This window comes from Gymnodraco acuticeps, unplaced genomic scaffold (genome assembly GCF_902827175.1).
Source record: "Gymnodraco acuticeps unplaced genomic scaffold, fGymAcu1.1, whole genome shotgun sequence".
In the NCBI taxonomy this organism is placed as follows: domain Eukaryota; kingdom Metazoa; phylum Chordata; class Actinopteri; order Perciformes; family Bathydraconidae; genus Gymnodraco; species Gymnodraco acuticeps.
Window position 1 is genome coordinate 507,213 of NW_022990720.1, and position 21,730 is coordinate 528,942.

Sequence of the window (21,730 nt, forward strand, 5' to 3'; positions counted from 1 at the left end):
GGATATCTTAACCAAAGAAAAGATTCATAAAGTGAGGAAGGATTTACTTTTATAAAATTAAGAATCTTAAACTAAATCTTAAAATAGAGCAGTGTGATATTTAAAAAAAATCCGTAGCATCACATTTAAAAATGGTCATAAAATAAAGATATAATCCAGCTTTTATATTATTTGGTCCATTCATTTTGCATTTGTTCCACAAGGAGAGACGGCAACACTTCATTTCTTAGAGCAGGACCAAGCTTTAATAGAAACATATAGTGCAGTTTACACCAAGAGATTATGTTTAAATTCAAGGTTCAAGGTTTTTTATTTGTCATACGAACATAGCTACAGTGTAGTTATGACGATGACAATCTTACGTCACAGGCTCCTCCAGCAGTGCAACACAATAAAACAGATAAATATAGTGCAAGTAAATAGTAAATACAAAAAGAAAAATTGTTTAGAAAAGTGAAATAGTACAATAAGAGTCTATGCAAGTTATTGGAATATGATATATTAGATAAATCATTTCGAAGTAGCAGCCAGATGAATGTTATGGATGTTGTTTCAACAGTTCAGGTGTTTAACAGTCTTATTGCCTGTGGGATGAAACTGTCTCTGAATCTGGTGGTGTTAGTCCGGATGCTGCGGTACCACTTGCCAGACGGCAGCAGACAGAACAGTTTGTGGCTGGGGTGATGGGGGTCTTTTATAATAATCCTGAGCCGCTGGGAGTAAAGGTCCTCCATGGATGGCAGCTCCATCGTGGTTCTGTGCAGTTTTGACCCCTAACATCGCTTTAGAATGTGTGTGTCTGTCTGTACCACCTTAAGCTGTTTTATTCTGTTCTCTGAAGATTGCAGCCTCATACTGTAGGCCCTTGAGACAATTTATTTTTATATTTGTTTATGCCCTGCAGAGAGCAAATGTGCTCATTAAAAACAATACCTTTACAACTCTTAAATTTTTTGAATTGCGTCAATCTTAGTAGCACTGAATTCAAATTGACTTGAGGCAGGATTGTATAAATCTGTGTCTGCATCTCGCCTAAACCCCCAGTAGCAGTACCTAAAAAAAGTCCATAAATACATACACATGCTTACAATACTTTTTGGACAACTAGTGCAGGAACTTTGCTACACTGCTGCAAAGTGGGAGCAAAAATAGCTTTACTATTCTCTATTCAAGTATAACTAATATCAAACATGTCGTAGGTTCAAACTATACCACTTGGGTTCCCAGAAATACACCCAACAAGTGAGAACAGTCCTCCAGAATGTACATGCTCTCTGTGCAAATTCTCGAAGTGTACAATTCTTTCTACACTTTATTTGTATTATTATTATTATTACAATTTGTATTATTTATTTTCAGAACATTTTCAACAAGTTGTACTAATGCAAAGTGGTGGGGACAACTTCTGCCATGTCCAAAAGTGGTGGAGACGTGTCCCCAGCGTCCTCAGTGTAAATGACGCCATGAAAGTAGCAAGATAACATGTGAACGTAAATTCACAGTTGATAGTTGTACTTTTGAAGATCCCTAAAGCCAAAGCGAAAACACATCATAAAGAGTTTAAAATCTAGAAGGCTGGACGTTGACGGTGCAGCTGGCCTTGATGTCTCTGAAGGTGGAGCAGTCGAAGTCGGCCACCAGAGTCCTCTTACCGCACTTGTAGGGAATGAAGGAGAAGTTGACACGAAGACGGTTGTTTGGCTTTATGTCTGGAAGCCTGCAGGGATAGCAAATAGCAAAAGGTGAAAACAAGACTCAGAATGGCTCAGTTTGTGGGTGAAACTCGTGGTCACACACACACACACACACACACACACGCACACACACACACGCACACGCACACGCACACGCACACACACACACACACTCACTTGACTTCCACCTCTTCCTTCATCAGTCCACTCCCAGAGAAGGTCAGAGTGCAGTTGGTGAGCGTCTCTGTGACCATGGGGTTCATGAAGATCATCTCTCCTCTCGTGGCACGGTTCACTTTGGCAGAACCTTTCACCTTGAACGCACATTTCACATTTATTTCAGCAAAACTTAATCTAAGATTTTGAGTATGAGAATAACGATACAGTATAAATATATATTTGGAGATACAGTGTTGAAAGGGGGAGATAAACAAAGGCGATTACATTTTCCACGGGCTCTGGAGTGGAATTTGCACTGAAAAAACTAAAACGTTGACTTTGATCAAATGTATCATCATGTCAACAGATTTCACATAACTGAATTAGGTTGGTTGAAACTAATATGTTTGATTTAAACTTAATATTATTGCTTTCAACTTACCTAATACAGTTATGTGAAATCTGTTGAAATAATACATTCAATTAGAGTCAACGGTTTTTGTTTTTTCCGGTGGCCAAACATAATTCTCTTTTACTGACCTTGAGGGAGATGGGGGGGGTCGATCAGCACAACGTCGTCCACAGCCAGGTACATGTTGTCGGGCCTCTCTTTGTCCGTCACCAAGGCTGAAACCTTCAAGCTGTCACAGTCCAACATGGGCTTATGGTAGGCCAAGAATGGGACTCGGATCCGGACACGCAAATCTCCAGGAGACAGAAAAGGAGAGTTAATATAGGTTTACAGCAAATCCTACAAAAAGATACAGATATTCCCACCCAATCCTCATGGTAAATTAGGTCGGAGTGCAAGAGTTTATGAGATTATTTTCTTGTGAATGTATCATTGTACAATGTCAGAGTAATATTGGGGTCATGAAAGGAGCGTCCACGCCGCGGCCCTGGGAGTATTGACGAGATCGACAAGATCAACTAGATCGACTAGATACTGCTAATCCTATCACCACTACAAGCAACAGTTACAAGCTACAAAACAGCCACAAGCTACGCTCCAAGCCACAAGCTACGCTAGCCGCAAGCTAGTCTGCACAAGCTACGCTACAAGCTACGCTGAAAGCTGTAAGTAAGCCACAGAACACCAAGAGAAAACATCATGCCTGGAGATAGACACAGAGGACGATGCCGTAAACGAGGGACCCCTCAAGACCGGCACTGACAGTCATATCTGTGAACATTGAAGAGTTCTCCTCTGCAAAACAAACCATCTTAGCCGACCTATGCAGCAAGCGGACTTGGCAGAGTTTAATGAGAAGGGACAGCAATGTGTTCAGCTGTGGCTGAACCACATCTAACCAAGCCCTGTAACTGACTGCCTTGTGGACACGATAAGAAGAAGAGTAATATTATATAATATTTATAAAAATAACACAGTTAAAGGAGACACTTTGCATTTTTGGTACTTTTACTTTTCCTACTTTGAAAAATATTGATGCTTACCCTTGTACTTTAACCAAAGTTACAACATTTTAGTAAAAACTTTGATTCCAGGACTTTTACTTGTACTGAAGTGTTTATGCATTGTGGTATTTAAAAAAGAAAATGTGTGCAACCACTGTAAATGTGAATATTTGTGTGTAAATATAACACGTCAAGCAGGGAATATCCCATACCCCTTTATTAACAGAAAACACTTTGTTTCCTCAAATGTAACTTCCATCCCCAAACTAAGTTATTATAATATGTATTACCTTCAGTCGAGTTGCAGTATTTAGACGTTAAGATTTTGGTTTCATTTAGCTTAGGTTACTTTATTTGTCTCTGTAGTTAGATGTTACCAGACTTTTAGACATCCGCCTCCAAAACTAAACAGCCCCATCAGAGCAGCAGAAGATCACCTTTCCCGGGCAGCAGTATCTTGTCCTTCACCTCGGTCTGGATGTTCGCGGCCAGGAAGCCGTCGTAGGTCATCGCCTGGACGCTGATGTTGATGGAGAGGGATCTGACGGAGCTGCTCTCACTGCGCAGCAACAGCTTCAGCCTCACATCCTTACCGTTCCTCGGTGGGCTCACCTGTAGCAAACAGAGTCGACTGAATACGTTAATGAAGTGTTTTTGTCTTGAAGAAGTTGATGAAGAAAAAGTAATTACATATTCAAACTTGTGCTGTTGAATGCTAACCACCTAACTAGTTATGTTGTTTCCATATTTCCAAGTGTAATTTAAGAGTTTTGAGTCTCCTCACTTTCATTCATCTTTAATAACAATCCTGTGTTTATAATATATCACTTTAAGTTGTAAATCACTAAGACATATTTGGTACACATTATTAAATCTGCTACAAGCAATTCATGCTACATGGTGGTGCCCTGAGTGAGGCCCGAGACACCAACTGTTGGTTTGATCAAGTAATTAAAAAGGATTTCAGTATTTGGGTAAGGACACCAACAATAAACTGCCTTACCCAGCTTTACCCTCTACGGAGCCCCTAAAGGGACATGGACAAAAAGAAAAGCGTACTTGTGCTCAAGAGAAAGTTTCTCGTGCGAAATAATTAGTTCCTCGTGATCACGAGAAAGCTAGCAGTTCGCACAGGAGGAGGTGGAGCGCACAGGAGACCACCAGCTCACTGCAGACTGTTATGTTTATGTGTGGGAATAACAGTACAGACTTTAATTTAGTTATATTTCAAAGTTGGACTTAATTTTAAGGACATTTACCTGCAGTGTGGAGCTACTTATTGAAGCACCGGAGCACATCGCTGACTAGCACAATTGGTCAACCAATGAAATTGTATTTATATAGCACAATATCACAATGTATACTTGTCTAAGGGGGCTTAACAGTGTGCACAGAAAACCCAGGAGGTATTAAAGGTCTCCTATTATACTATTTTTAGGCATATATTGTACGTCTCAGATATATACAAATGTATAAAAAATGTTGTATGAAGTGCTCAAAATACAAAACAGATCACCCATTCTAGCCATGCCTCATACCCCTCTATTTCAGCCCTGTTAGAGAAGTGCTTATTCTGGGTCCGTAGATTTAAAAGAACAAAAGAGAGGAGGGGGAGCTTGTGCCTGCTCGGAATTCTACCGAGATACTCAGCTAAATGCTGCAGCGATGAAACGCCATATCATGTTCAGAACCACATCAAGGATTATTTCTGAAACAGTATGGAGCTTTTAGTACATACTCTCTCCAGTACAGGTTAGCTCTGAGTGTTAGCGATGCTTGCTGATGTAAACAAAGACCATATTACTTCCAAAACACGTAGCGCATTGTTTCTGATAGCAACGTTTCTGATAGGGCCGTGGGCGTAAAGACAGCCCACATTTCAGATATCACATCATATCGGCAGAAAATCTGGATCAGCTCCGTTGTACCTCCGTTTTTAGAGATTTGGGTACGGAGGAAAAGAGAGAGGGTTTTGTTTTCTGACACTTTGTGAGTTCCCTGACACACTGGGTATAAAAAAGTGCATTTTGCATGATAGGAGACCTTTAACACTCTCCAGCATAAATTGGCTGAGCAGGACAGTCTGTAAACCAGTCTGCATTGATCTATGAATTCATGTCAGTGATTCTCCCCTATCTGCTGTCCACAGCTGATTTTACGCAGCCTTCACTATGTTTACCTTCATTAGATCAGATAAAGAGCAGCAGGCTGCTAACCACACACATCTCTACACGCATAACATTAATTATAATTTAGCATGATGTGTGTTTCTGCTCTGCTCCACTCTGTGTGTGTGTGTGTGTGTGTGTTGTGTGTGTGTGTGTGTGTGTGTGTGTGTGTGTGTGTGTGTGTGTGTGTGTGTGTGTGTGTGTGTGTGTGTGTGTGTGTGTGTGTGTGTGTGTGTGTGTGTGTGTGTGTGTGTGTGTGTGTGTGTGTGTGTGTGTGTGTGCCCGACACCGGCACTTGTTTCCAGAAGATATCATGATGCTGTGGATCCATTCTCCGTGCATTTTGTGAACACCCACATATACCCATGGACTTGGTCAGATGTGTGTAACTGTTCATAAGTAAATTCTTCTATCTGGTTTATGCCTTGCCCCAGATCAGACCCACTAGTTCACTCAATCAATCGATACAAGTTTAATCCTAAATAATTAGATCCAAAGGCGCAGTGCTGTCAGAACCTACACAATGAACGTGACTACTTGATGCCTCATAAAGATGAATGACAAATAAAACAATTCAGAAAGTAAAGTGCACATTTCAAGCACAAAAGAAAACACCTCCAGTTGAACAGCTCTGATGGATAACTTAAGGGAGTTTCTCTGACGCACCTCTTCAAACTGCATGGTCACAGGCGGAGGGGGAGGTATGCTGGTCGGTGTTTCTGCATCTGTACCCTCTGGGGTCTCATTCCCAGCTTCTTGCTCCTCCTCCTCTTCACTCTCATCATCTTCCTCCTCATCACTCGGGATAGCGTCATCTGTCTCTTCCACAGCCACGTTGTCCTCCGTCTCATCATCGTCCTCTCCCTCCTCAATCTCATCCTCATCCTCATCCTCATCACCATGCATGTTGGATTGGGCGTAACGAAAGACCTCCCTCTCCTTCTCTGTTCCTGTAAATTGAGTTTCAAAATCTATTTCCAGAGAAACCTACGGCTGTTTACAGAGGGGGATAATGTACTTTTACTTCAGCAAAAGTAGTAACACCAAAGTGTATAAATATGAGTTAAAATCCTGCAATAAAAACATTCCCTTATTTAAAAGTATAAAAATATTAGCATCAAAAGAAGGCTACATAAAGTTATTTTTGCACTGGCCTATTACAGAAAAAGATACACAAAATAATGGTATCATATATATTGCTTTTTATATATAAGTTCTTTTTTTACTATAATGCTGCCAAGTAGCTTGTGAATTTCCGTTAGGGATCAAAACAGATTTACCTTTATTAGCACATAACACATTATTTGTTGATTATATTTTGTATTAATAATCTGAATCGTTAAAGTAACTTTAGTCATGAAAACATTTAGTGGACCTAAAAGGATAATATTCTTCTCTGAATTGTGGCAAACTGGAAGTATAAAGTAGGAGGAGACGGGAATATTGGAGTGAAGTACAAGTACCTCAAAACTTGAGTAACTCTAGATAATTACTCTTCATCCCCGGCATGTGTTCTTCAGGCGAACTCACCCTCTCTGTATTTGTAACTGTCGGTGATGTTCAACCTCTTCTTGGAGCCGACAGACTTGGTGGAGATATTGTGACCCACCCTTGCAGTGTCAGAGAAAATATTCAATTTGGAGCCATCAGCCTTAACCTGATAGGACACACAAACAGTAGAAACACAAAGAAACAATGAATTACACAAAATCAGTAAAACATTTCTTTGAAGCCATTTAGCGGTGTGTGTCTGCACTGAAAATAGTAAAACGTTGACTTGTAAATGTATTATGTCAACAGATTTCACATAACTGTATTAGGTTAGTTGACAGCAATAACATGAAGTTTAAATTAAGAGAATATTCAACTTGATATTATTGCTTTCCATTTTGTTGTCAATTTGTTGACATAATACATTTAATTAATGTCAGTGTTTCAGTTTTCCTGTGAACGCTGATTCGTCATATTTAATAGTTCAACATTTATTTTCATGCTGTTTTGTATATAGCAAATTAATCATTATTTAGTGTTATTAATTAAGTTATTACCCATAGTAGTACATATAGTTTTTCACCAGGGAAATAGAGGCAATCAAAGCCATTGCCTTATCGTTTGAGGGAAATCAACCGAACACACTACAATCTTGCCTGGACAATGGACTGCTACCCGATGCCTCTATGGCAGTTTGATCTCGAGTTAGTTTTCTGTTTTTTTGGTTTTTGAAATACCAGCTACACTGTGTACTGTGTGTGTTGATGAGGCTCACTGACCAGCCAGTCAATGCAGTCGGCGTTGACCTCGGCGAAGACAAATGGGATGTCATATTTAAGGTTTGTCTCTCCTTTTAGGATGGCTTTCACCGGGGCGGGACCACAGCAGAAAATACCTGCAGGAAGAGAAAAATAATTCAATAAAAAAACATTCCAGGAGTGTTTACCTCACTTAAAACTGCATTCTGAAAGATTTTGAAATGTCTCACTTTGGTGCCAAGTGGTGGTTGTATTATTTTTGACGTTAAAAAGCCGGCCTATAAGTTTGCCTAAACCTAAAGCCAGAACTCTCACATCTGTAATTGTGAGTCCTCCTAAACCTGTCCCTACACTGAAAAAACGTTAACTTTGATTATGCGTAATATGTCATCAATGTTCACATAACTGTATTAGGTTCGTTGAAAGCAATAATATTAAGTTGAACCTAATATAGTATATTTAAACTTAATATTATGGCTTTCAACTAACTTAATAAAGTTAGTTGAAATCTGTTGACATAATACATTAATGATTCAATTCAACGTTTCCGTTTTTTACAGTTTAACTTAAATCTGAAAAAGTCATAATTGTAAAGAGGTTAATTGGATCTACAGGGCTAGGGTTAGGGTTTTGGGGAGCACGGTGCACGGGCTCTCGGGTAAGTATTTTTGTTTAAAAACCTGAAATAAAACCAATACAAGTTTATAAAAGCCCTGTTTGGTCTGTGTTAAAAAATGAAATGAAATAAAATAAAGAAAATGCAATAAAAGGGATAAAAGAGAGCAGCGGCTGAAGCACAGAGTGTGCGGCGGGGTTAAAACCTCATCCCCCCGAGGGGGTCTCCCCCGGTGGTGTGTCCGAGGCTGCATCCCACAACATCTGGTAAAAGACCTGGTAAGCAAGCTAAAAACATCTGGCTAAAAGGGCCGAGGTTGACTTTGTTTAAAATCGTCATGCAGGTAAGATTAGTATTAAATGGTAAATGATAAATAAATACATAAAAGTGCTTTGTAAAATCACATCAACCCAAATAATACAAGATAACATATACAATACATAAAATATAATATATAGAACTATAAAATATAAAGTATAAAATATGTCAAATGTAAAGTATAAAATACACACGGGTTAGTAGGCACACGGGAGGGAAAATATTTTAAAGTAAAGTCAACCAAATGTCCCTAAAAGTGTTTAAAACCCAGGCCGAGGTCTAGAGAGGTGGTGCAGGTGAGACATGAGACACGCCTCGGAGGATGTTTAGAAATACTTTATTAAAGGGATTGTTCCAGGGTGTTTCTCCGCGGGAGGCCCCAACATAAATAATAAAATAGTATAAACAATGTTTAAATAAGAAACGGGGGATTAATAATATATGAAAAGACCCTCCTCTTTTGGAACCTATTAAAATAAACCGTGCACACACAGAATCAAGTGTAACATGTGAAATATAAATAGTAATAGAGTAGGGTTAGGGTTAGGGTTGCGAGAGAAAGTTGGCCCATATCTCAGACATGTATTTGTTTGTTTGAAGGAAACTAAATTATACTTTATTTTAAAGTTTGGATTATTATTAATTAAATAACCTTCTCTCATGATACATAATAATGTGCTCAAGGTGCAGCCAAATCACCCACAAACTTCCGGCAGTTTTTGTGTTCTTTTTTAAGGGTACCTGTTTATTAGTTTATTAGTTTATTAGTTGGTCTGTAATGTTGTTTTTCATGCATTATAATAAAATAATATTTTGTATAGTGATTGTCTTTCTACCCGTCTATTGGATATTTCAACAGCGAAATATTAAAATAACGACGAGCCATAATTACAAGGGATTTGTTGGGAATATAAATGATCAATCATCATTTTTATGATTTTAGTCAAACTTTCATCTAGAGCACAATAAATATGGAAGTTCTTCTGAGCAAAACTATAAACTCCAAAGGATGAATGCTGTATTATTTTGTAATTAAGAAAGTAATCAGCATGAACTGTACAATCAGACAACGTGTGTTAAAGTTTATAAAGTGTAACATCCGTACCATCGCTCTTCTCCTGTGGTGTTGGATCCACAACCTGCCAACCGTCAAATGCTCCGTCCTCTGAAAGATCAGGGCGCCTCATCCACGCCTCCACCCACACGTGGTAGTTCCTAAGACATTAAGTAACAGTTATATTAGGGCTAGGCGATAGTGAAATACAATAACAATCAGAATCTCTTTATTGTCATCATACTTTGGTATAAGGACATTTTGTTTGGATCGCTCACTAGAGTGATAGTTGGACACAAATAAATAAAAGCAGTGATAAAAGCAGAGGTAGCAGCAATGACAAGGCACTGCATGGTAAAGCACTGAGATAAATGAAATGTCAATGTACATATTTACAAATGTTACAGACCATACAATGTTATAATACAAACTACACAAGTTTAAATATAACTGGGTGTTCGTAAATCAACTTTATGTTGACGAAAATCATATATCGAGAAAAGGTTAAAAAAAAAGAAGCATATACTGATGCGTTCCTCAACCCTGGAACGTACACATGTATTGCTGCTTTGACGTTATTGGGGCCATAAACTTTTCATAGGACCTTGTTGTTCACTCTGGATACGTTTTCTTCAACGTGTCGTGCAGTGTGTTGATGTTAAGCAAATGTGTTTGTATCCTCTCACCAAATGCTGTCATGGGATGCTTTGGGTGCGACTCCGTAGTCGGCGTGGTACTCGTCGATGATCAGATTGGCGTTGACGTCGTGGGCTGACGAGAAGTTGGTGACCACGCGGCAGGGGATGCCCAGCAGGCGCATCACTGCAACCAAAAACAAAGACTTGATTTAACACTATGTTACTCGCACTGAAAAAACCCTGAACCGTTGACTTTAATTAAAAGTATTATGTCGCCAGATTTCCCATAACTGTATTTGGTTAGTTGAAAGCAATAATGTGGAGTTTAAATAAAAAAATAGTAGGTTAAACTTAATATTATTGCTTTAAATGAACCTAAAACCGTTATGGGAAATGTATTGACAAAATATATTTACTTAATTGCGTTTTTCAGTGTGTGTTTGTATTGAATGAGACATTTTGCCATCATTGTTGATGCGTCTCTTTATTGTCATTGCTAAGGAGCCATTTCATGGAGAAATGGCTTCAAACTCAGATTCAAATGCACACTAATCTGCAGGGGAGTTTAATTCAAAGGGAAAGTTCACCCCAATATTAAACATAAACATATAGATATAAAGTATATAAATATAGTTTTTTTTCAAAATACCAAACAGATCCTGCATTTTAGCCATGCCTCATTTCGCTCTATTTGTTCTTTCCAGCGCTGTTTTTGCAGGGGCTGATTCTGTGACGTAGCTTTAATGCAAATGACTTGCATCTGACCACGCCCCCCTGCAGGAGAGGGGAGCGTGCTCTGAGATCAGCTGCTGGAGAGAGAGAGAATTTCAGTGCTTGCCTCGACGGGGAGGGAGAAAAAGAGCATATGTACTACAGCGTCTCCAGCGCTTTCGAGCTGCAATGGCCGGCCGTGGTCCAACCCCACATTCCCCTGATAGGTGGAGAGTTGCCCATATAGGCGGAGCTCATCGTTTCTGACGTCAGAGATATTTCAAATCTGGATCAGTCTGTATCAGATCCGTTGCAGCCCCGTTTTTAGAGATTTGGGTATGGAGGAAAAGAGAGAGGGTTGTGTTTTCTGACACTTGGTGAGTTCCCTGACACACCGGGGACACATATTCATGTATAAAAGATGTACAAAAGTGCATTTTGCATGATAGGTTCCCTTTAACTTATTCAAAGGATATACATACTTCTTCCATTCCATTCAAACTATCTTGTTGACTTGTCTTATGAGCATTTCAATAATTCAAATATAATATTAAAACTGTTACCTGAGCACATCACCCCAGCAAACACCCAACACTGGCCATATTTGACGGGGTGTGCATCGATGTTGTACCAGCTGCGCAGGATGGGGTAACTGCCACTCCAGTGAGAGGGGGAATACCCCCCAATATATGAAGTGCCCCAGTTCCCCTGCAGGACCCCCCGGTCATCTTGAGAGTTTATCTGAAAGAAAATAAGCACACTCTTTTTAAATGGGACTTTTTCTCCTCAAAATTGAAACTTCAGATCTGACTCTTAAGACTGTGTCACTGAAAAGACATTTGCCAACAATTATTTTGTCCCTCAGTACATTCTAAAAAGCCATTAAATCTGCAAATCCCATTTGGCCCCACAATGAATGATGAAAAACTGAGAGGATCTCGATCAGTTGAAATAAATGGATGTTAATAAAAAAGCCAAGGTGTATTTTAAAATGCATGTTAAGTGTCACAGTCTGCTCCCTCACTCACCTATTTTCTGCATTAGCATTCCTTAGTCACCTGGTAGTCACACCCTGTTTCTCTCTCTCACTCTGTTACACCCATCAGCTCCATTAGTATTTAGGCCCCCTTCACTCTCACCTCAGTGCCAGATCGTACTTCGCAGCATGCCAGTCTTTCCCGCATTACCTTCCAGATTTCTCTCCCGGTTTCGACCTCGTCTGCCTCGCCTGTTTCCTGACCCTGCCTGTCCCTGGATTATTCTGCCTTAGCCGCTCCCTGACCCTGCCTGTACCTGCGTCTCCCATCTTGCTTACTCCTGGAACCCTCGCCTGTCCCCGACCAGCCCTTTGCCTATAATAAAGCTGGTTACCGACTATCCCTGGTTTCCCGTGTGTTGCATTTTGGTTCTCAGCTCGTTTGTGACATTAAGGAAGTCTTAAGCACACGGGTGGATGAATTAGGACTTTAATACAACACGTGTTGTCTGGGAGTTTGTAAACAGATGGTTTATCATATTTTGCTGTTGTAGCAAACTTCCATTGGTCCTCACTAACATTAATTCATCAAAACTACACCAAAAGGTTTTGCTTCTCCATTCACCATAGAAACATGCAAGATAAACTGAGTTTTCCTAAAGGGGCCCTTTTATGCTCATTTCATTTGTGTATTGTCTCCATGCTTTAATGTTCAAAAAGGCCTTTCTTTTTCTCTTACTGCCTGTACTGCCGCACCTCTTTTCACCCTCTGTCTGAAACCAGAGCCCCTGTCCCCGTCTAAGTTTATGATGTTAGGACAATGTGTTGGTGGATGCGTTGTCGCGCTTATAAATATGTAGCGGTTGTTGCGAGTGTTTATTTGTGTGTGTTTGTCTGGTATTTGCCTGTTCTGTGTATGGCCCTGGGTGGTCGTAAAAGAAAACGTAGTCGTGAGCGCGTCTGTCAACTCAAAGTTGATTGTTGTGATTATTTTTGTTTTAAAAAATAAAATCACTAACTCATGGTGGGGGTGTTACGTGCTCCCCTCCTTGTTTTCTTTCTGTCTCCCTGCTGCGCAGGTGCACCTGGTCTGCCCCTGGCTCCGCCTCTGCCCAGGTGTTTCCAATTCGCGGATGTATAAAGAGAAGCTGGAGGAGAAGGATGTCTCGCCCTTTTCTGACGCCAGGAGACACTCTCCTGTGAAGACCCTTGTTTATGTACTGGGGCTTGAGCTATACTGTGTGGTGTAGATGTGTTTATGTTTAGCCTGGAGGACCTGGTAGTCCAGTTTTCGCGGCTTTCTTTGTTTCCATAGGGTTTACGCCTGGCTTTTGGTTAGGGGGGAAGCTCTTGGTCCTACGGCCCCTGGTGTGGCTGGCTCGGGCTCCCTCCTTCCTTTTGTTCTTTTTAGCCAGTCCTCCTGACCTTTTTCTTTTCCCATTTGGCTTTTGTAAGAAAACGGCTCAATAATAATAAATGTCCGTTACTAAGTACTGTTGTTGCGTGTATTTTTTTCATGTTGGAGTAGAAGCTGTGGCCGTAACACATGCTAACACTTACAATCCCGTCATTTAGCGATAGAACGTTTTTACTTTCTGCATTAAGTAGTATCACTGACTCGCATCATTTCTGGATTTTTGGTACACAACAGTCTGAACTGTCAGCCAACAAAGGCTTAGCTGCTATAAAAAGGTTTAGGAAGCCTTGCGTAAGAAATACAAATATTATCATACCATGGCGCTGACCACGCGGCTGACGTAGATGGGGTTACAGCGAGCGGAGACATCGTCAGCAGGGTCTTTCTCGTGTTTGAGGTTAAGGTCCAAAATCAATAAACTAATTTCCACCATGTTGTCCTCAAACTGGAAGAAGGGAGAGAATTTTGAATTGAAATATATAATATATTTGAATTATTTAAACTTTAAAAGATACATCATTTGCAGTTTGCTTTACAGTAGATCATTCAAACTCAAACTTAAAGTTCAGCCACTAAAATGTCAGATTTACAATTTAAAACTTACATCTGTGATACTAAAAAAAGAGTATTTTGTACTTGAATTCTAAAAAGTATATAAACAAATGTTTCAAAACACTGTGTGTGTGTGCGTGTGTGTACCTGTCCAAAGTCCCAGGCTCCATGGGAGATATGTCTTTGACTACCTTTGTAGATGACTCCTTGTTCATTCATCACATACTCCTTTATCTCATTCTCATCCTTCAGATACACCCAGTCATCTACACACACACACACACACACACACACACACACACACACACACACACACACACACACACACACACACACACACACACGCACACACGCACACACGCACACACGCACACACACACACACACACACACACACACACACACACACACACACACACACAGGAAGACAGACTTTTTATTTGTATTCAAATAATACGATAACATGTCCTGTATTCAACATCTTACTTTAGCAATCTTACTGAATGGCAAAAGAGGACAGATGTAACTGTAAAAACCCTTTTTCCCCCCTTTTATCTTTTATTATCTTAAGTCCTTCTGATATACTTTTACTTGAGAAACAATTTGTAAAGCAGGATTTATACATTCCACATTAGCCTACTGGTGGTACATTATTTCTTGCATAGTGATTCAAGTATTATTTTCTTCTTTTTTACGCAGTTGACAACTGATACAACAAACCATTTTTGTCACCAAAGATAAATAAATAAATAATGTTTTGTTTGACTATGCCATCGACCAACCCCAACCCCCTTTTTATTTAAGTTTAAAATAAAAATGTTTTGAGTGACTTTAGTTTAGTTAATTTGAATGTTAATTTGTAATAATTTATAAAATAAAATATACTATATATAATATACTATATATATATATAGTATATTATATATAGTATGTTTTATTTATATTTATATAGATAGATATCATTTGTTTTAACCGGACTGTTTAAACTCCTTTTCACTCCAAAATAACTTTAATTATTTCGCCATAGGGTAGATATTCTCTACACTGCTGCAGTGTGTTTGAGATATTGAGTAACACAGTGTAAAAATACTAAATAATAAATAAATACGCAATATCTGATAATTACTTTTATGTTATTGCCTGTTAATAATTGTTCAACTATTTGTTTTTTAAATAGGCCTACTGTATACTGTATTATTACACAAGTTAGTTGTTTACTCTATTCTGATTGGTCATTTGGACATTTCACAGGTTGTTAATACTCGATAGCACACAGCTGCTAAGCAAAATAATGACCGTTGCTAAGGAGTATCAACGGAGAAAAGAAAAGACAGAGCTTTGAACGTCAGAAAAATATATAGAAGAAAAGATAGACAGGAAGTAAAGACTAACATGAATAGCAGAAGAAGACAGGCAGGAAGTAAACACTAACGTGAACAGCAGAAGAAGACGGACGGGAAGTAAACACTAATGGGAACAGCAGAAGAAGACAGGCAGGAAGTAAACACTAACGAGAACAGCAGAAGAAGACGGACGGGAAGTAAACACTTAACGTGAACAGCAGAAGAAGATAGACAGGAAGTAAACACTAACGTGAACAGCAGAAGAAGACAGGCAGGAAGTAAACACTTAACGTGAACAGCAGAAGAAGATAGACAGGAAGTAAACACTAACGTGAACAGCAGAAGAAGGAAGACAGGAAGTAAACATGAACAGGAACACGGTATGGGCTCTGGCGGTGTTTAAGGACTTAGCTAGGTTAGTGGAAAAGAAACTGTGAACAGACTTGGACAGTCACAGAAAACCTCGTTCAGTGCTGCTGTCATTTTAGGTGGTTGCTGTTGCCGCCGTTCAGCAGTTGTTACGCAGTGGAGCAGACTATTTTGTATGCCGAAGCAATACCATCATTTTTAAATCAATTAAATTATTTTCAGTTTGTATTGTATTTTTGTACTAACTATAGTATGACTGTAGGCCTACTTGGTTACTTTTAAAAACTGGTATCTTTTAAAGATTTTAAAGTATCTTCCCATTGACCAGACAGATGAAGCACCTACCGGGACACCAGGGGTTGTAGAGCACCACCAGCTTCCCCAGCAGCATCTCCTCCCCCCCGAGTTTCACAGTCAGGATCCACTCCCCCACAGGGGTGACAGCCGGGGGGGTGAGGTTGAGGACCAGAGTTCGCAGGGAGGAGTCCTTGTGCAGATCCGCCTTCCATACTGCTATCGCTGAACGGGAGCGGGTCACCACATCAGGGACGCCGAAGAGTGAAAGCGTCCCCTGTTTCTCCGTTGGAATTTCTCCTGCAGAGGAGCCAATTAAGTTAACGTAATGGTGCACATGCTATGAAAAATACCCTATTTTGTGGCCATATGATTCGGCATTCTTATAAAGAAGGTCTTGTTCTGTTTGTTAATAAGTAGACGGGGTGTCATCAGCTACAGTGCAGAGGAGAATCCAAATCTTCTGAAAAAATAAGAATCTTACAATTCCATGCATAATTTCAGATTTCAAAAGTAGGCAAATGTGTGGGCATCACATAGATGTCTTCATGATATGAACTGGATTAAAAACATCTGGCCGAAAAGTTCCCTAAAACTCCATACACCTGTCTAAAAAAACAACATTATAAATGTAGCGAGACTTTTCTGAAGCCCAGAAAGCCATTACACTTTGTGTGACCTGCTGCCATGGCCATCTTTGACACTACACACACTAAAATCACACTAAGGAGGAGCACATTTTCATAGATTTATCTTAATGCATTATCTATTGGACTTGCCCCAGCAACAGTCAGTGTCACCATAAACCGTAGATCTTGCCAGACAGACACAGCTGATTGACATTAGCTCATTAGTGCAGACACACCCAAACACAAAAACACACAGTTAGGCCAAAGTACTTTTTCTTATCACACCCCTTATTATGGAATAACCTCCCGTATTATAGCGATCAGAGAGTCTCATTTTGTATCAATCCCCCCAACCCCACACCCCTTCTAAATACTGGACCCATGGAGTTACTGTATCATTAAGGAAGCTCAGAATGGGTCATGTTTCTTCAAAAAAAAGTGCCATATAGAGCAACTGTATCCGTACTGGAAGCTCAGGAAGAGGCATGTTTTCAAAATAAAAGTGCCATTTTGGCTTTAGGCCTTTAAGCACAGACATATTTAAAACACATCATTTAAAGTAAACCCAACCTGTCTTTGCAGTGATGTGCAGCTGCTGCAGTTTAGGGCCGAAAGGCTGCGCCACATTCAGGGTCAGTTCGAAGGGCTGACCTCGCCTCACGATCAGCTGATCCACAGAGATCTCACTGGTGTGGTGGAGGAAGTTGTTGTTCTTAGGGTGGAGGTCCACTCCCTTAAAAACTGAGAGGAAAAATAAAACAACCATGAAAAAGCTGAAAAAATAGCGACCGTCTTTATTCAGATTAAAATGTAAGATTAGTGCAGTTTTTATGGTTGCTCATAGTGGTCCCAAAAGATGCTGGAAAAGTATTAAATAATAAATTCATAAAATACCTAGAATAAGTTTTGCACAGGATTGATGTGATTTATTATTATAGGTTCAAACATTATAGGCAGTTACAGAGGGTCTTACTTGAACATGAAATGGATTTTCATTTTCTTTACCGACCCTCTTTGAAATTCTGTAGAATGTATTTTAATTTAATTCTGACTTGCTCTTCGAGAACGTTTTTTTCCTCCTGTGCTTTACTGCAGTTTACAAACTGTTTGTGTGTAGTTGATTTAAGACCTGATTTACTTCTTCAAATCTCAGACATAGTTTTAGTCATGTTTTTTTTTCAGAGATGAACTGCTATAAAAAAAATACCAAGCAGACGCTAATATTTGAGACATCTTTTAATCCTGAAACGCCCTCATAGGAGTACTTTGTTTACTTCTGCGACATAGTGACATCACTCTGTAACACTCACGCTTCTATTGGCTAGTGTTCCAACACATTGTAAGTGATAGGTTAAGGGGCGGGACATCTCTAAGCGGTTGACCAATCACAACAGAGCCGACAAGCTAACCAATCAGAGCAGACTGGGCTCTGGTTTCAGACAGAGGGTGAAAAGAGGTGCTGCAGCACAGGCAGTATGAGAACATTTGTCATAGTCTGCTCCATCTTTCACCAGTAGTTTTCCATTCACCTGTCTCACCTGTTTTCCACACCCACTCGTTAGCTCACTCTCTTTCTCTTCTGCACCCATTAGCTAGTATTTAAACCCACACCTTACACACACTCTTTGCCAGATTGTACTTTGCCTCATGCTTGTCTTTCCCACGTTTGATACCAGATTGCCTACCCGGTTCCGACCCTGCCTGTCCTCGATCTGCCTGCTCTGCCTGTTCCCTGATCCTGCCTGTATCTACGCTGACCGCCTCGCTTACTCCCTGACTCTCTGCCTGTCCCTGACTCACCTTCTGCCCGCTGTCCTCCGGTACGTTAAACTGCTCGGTTGGTATTCCTCAGATCCAGTGGAATCTCCAATAAAGTTTATTACCAATTCCCCTTGGTTTCTCGAGTGCTGCATTTGGGTTCTCCTTAAGCTTGTGACAACATTAAAGCATGGAGACATGTCACTAAATAAATATATGAACCTGAAAATTAGCATGATATAGCTCTTTAAGTGGCATAAAGACAACTTCCCTCTCGGGTGGAAAATGAAGTAGTTGTATTGTGTCTGGACTGCACCTTTACCAATACAATAAAAAAAAAGTTGTAGTAGGCCTACTTTAAATGTTTGCTTATTTTAAGCTTTTGTGCATGAATGTGTATCCTCATGCTTGATTCTACTTATTGAGAGTCACTTTGAATAAAAGCGTCAGCTAAATTAAATGTCATGTGAAAAATTACTTTTCAACTGATGTTTATGTTTTTATTTTACATGCAAATGATTAAATCCATGTTTATTTGTTATTTAATTGCTGACATTATTACCGTACCAGTTTTCTTTCTTAAATGTTTGGAAAACAATTATGAGTGGGAAGATTTAAAGAAAAGTTATCAGATATCGATTCCAGTGCTGCTGGTGCGGAGCCAAGGGAGGTTTTAGAAAGATTCCCCACAGTGAACCGGTTCTGCGTGTTGACAGAAACTAGGGTCGACTGTCATGCCTGCCTACAAGCAGTAGTGCTTATAAACACACTTTATAAAGTCAGGCAACACTAACCAGGCTTCGTGTGATTCTGTTTATTTGTACCTTACTTTGACCATCCGTTCAGTGTTATTGATCATTGTGGAGAGAGGCAGACGTTTTGTTTTGTATTATAGCAGCTATCGGATGGAATCAATACATGGGCTGCACAGGTTGTCGTGTCCGACTATCACAAGTAGAATCATAATAAAAATACGCCGGTAAAATGTGCCTGTAGAAAACTGTTTATGCCACAATAGGATAGCAAGTAGTCAGTTTAGCTTCGGTTTCTATGCTAATATCACCCATGTTATACCAGAGAAACTTTCATAACAGCGTTGTGATACCAAACAGCGTCAATTCAGACTGACACACATTCACTTAGGCTAAGGGGAACTGGGGATATGTATCAGCTGCTTGTGTGAGTCGGACAGTGAATACTTTAGAGCGGCCGCAGCAGTGTGAGCTAACCGGGAGCTAACGGAGGAGAATAAACTCCCGTGGAAGAGCAGCCAACACTGCAGCGGTCGATAAATGCTGCAGAAACACATTAATAAATAATGAACCACGGCACTCTGGAGCAAAGCATAAGGTTGGAGAAGTCGTTATTTAATTTAATCTGGCTTTGTGTGATTAAAAGCAACACGGTCATCGACCCGACGCAGTTCCCCGTTGTTGTTGTTGTTGTTGTTGTTGTTGTTGTTGTTGTTGTTGTTGTTGTGAGTGCCGTAATGCCGTTGGGGAGCAAATCAGCGATGTAAACGGTGACGTCATGACGCAGCAGCGGCAGCACCAGTCGGGTGCTGGGCGGTGTGAACAGAGCGGGAGCAGAAAAGGGAAACCGGAGCTGAACCAGAAAAGCTCTAGCTCGGAGCTAGAAAGGGAAAAGCGCTGGTGTGAAAGCCGCATCATTGATGAGGGATCATAGTAAGCAGTGGGAAAGTATGTGTGCAACTGGGGCAGGATCAAACAAGACGCTTGGAAATGTGTGTCATCATGCAGGAGTGTCACAGTCACTGATATGTAGTTTAAACTGCAGAATGCACATTTGCTCTAATACAATTCCTGTTAAAAAGGCATTTCAACAAGAGATCTTAAACTGAATTGGCCTGGAGTCAATATCTTAGCATGTGCAGAGAAAACAAGGTTTCAATTGTTTAATGAAAGAACCCTGAATTGTTGTCTGTTATTTGTTAGGCTTGTTGTACTCAGCTCTATAGACACTTTTACCCTCGGCTTATATTTTGTTATTGTATTTTAATTTTGAGTCTCACCGCCATCATAAGGCTTTTGCAGGTTTCAACAAAACACAAATTAAAGTAATTATTCATTTGTATTTTGTGGTCATACTTGCAGAATATTGAAGGACAAAACGTGTGAGCATGTATACTACAAGCAAGCAACAAAAAAAACATTTCATTTTGAAGAACCCTTTTGTTTTGTTTTTAGTTAATATAATAGACAATAGACTTAAACAATCTTATTTAGGAACATTTTAGACAATAATATTTTAAGCCTGAATTGAAGACACTCAGAAAATCTGCATCATAAGCATATTTACAGCAGTGTGCAGCTGTTTTCACTAACAGACTGTGCATCCTGTCAGCGCATTCATGTAATGTGATTATCATCGTCAAATTAAGCATTGAGTCGCTAGTGAATTTCCCTAAGGCATTAAAAGATATGGCTGAACAGTTTCATTTGTTTTGTACAAAAAGCATCTTCTTTCCTAAAGAGCTTTTGGAAACTAGCTAAATTGTTCATTCAATCATTACATTTACAGTTAGAAGTCCATATTAAGATTGTATACATAATTCCTCTTAATATGAGCTGATGCTATTTTAGATGTTGGCTGACTGTCAAACTATGTTTTGCAACCAAACTCAATACCATTATTTAAAAAAAATCATAAATGCAAGTAACAGGAGACTCTAATGTTCTTACCAGATTCTGGAGCTGAATATGTCATCTTTCCAAAAAGCTTCCTTCCTAGAATCGTTGATGTACAGAAAAATGCGCGCTGGCAGGCAGTCAGCAGCACACTGGAGGCACAACTCGTTTGTGGAGATTTAAATACTTGAGAAGCCCAACCCCCTTTCTAATGAACCTGCAACAAGTTGCGCAACTTAAAGATGTAGTGCCCATATACATGCTCCAAAGAGGTGGGACAGAAAGGGGCTGGCAGTATTCGGATAACCCAGAGCACTGGGTCTCAGCAGGGGCAACTCTCCAGTTGCCAGTCTAAACCCGGTCGGTTCTCAAGCCGAGTCCCTTCAGACTGAGCTACTGCCGCCCCCAATTTAATATATCTTCTCTCACCTTTATGTAGTGTTTTATTTTCCATTTTGTATTTGCATTAATAATAATTGAAATCACTTTGAATTGCCATTGTGTATTAAATTAAATGTGCTATATAAAAAAACGTACATGATGTTACTTTTGTTCTTGGTTTCATCTTTCATGGACTTCACAAAGAAGGAAAGGAAAGAGGCACATTTTATATAGTTTGGTAGGTTGTGTTTTCGGCCACTTGGAAACAACATAGAAACTGAGATTTGATGTAAGGCAAGGCAAGGCAAGTTTATTTATATAGCACCTTTCAACACAATTGC

The 21,730-nt window shown here is 39.8% G+C and overlaps 1 protein-coding gene across 1 annotated transcript; it reads right to left on the reverse strand.

Annotated features, from left to right (window-relative positions):
• Positions 1-1,299: 1,299 nt before the first annotated feature.
• Positions 1,300-21,169, reverse strand: tgm8 (transglutaminase 8). The gene is given in 16 exon segments (XM_034231675.1): positions 1,300-1,717; positions 1,872-2,008; positions 2,394-2,408; positions 2,410-2,558; positions 3,707-3,881; positions 6,104-6,387; positions 6,968-7,094; positions 7,708-7,823; positions 9,726-9,835; positions 10,361-10,496; positions 11,587-11,764; positions 13,733-13,861; positions 14,116-14,234; positions 16,025-16,273; positions 17,173-17,343; positions 21,063-21,169. Coding segments are annotated over 16 exon segments (2,277 nt in total). The 5' UTR covers positions 21,088-21,169; the 3' UTR covers positions 1,300-1,560.
• Positions 21,170-21,730: the final 561 nt, after the last annotated feature.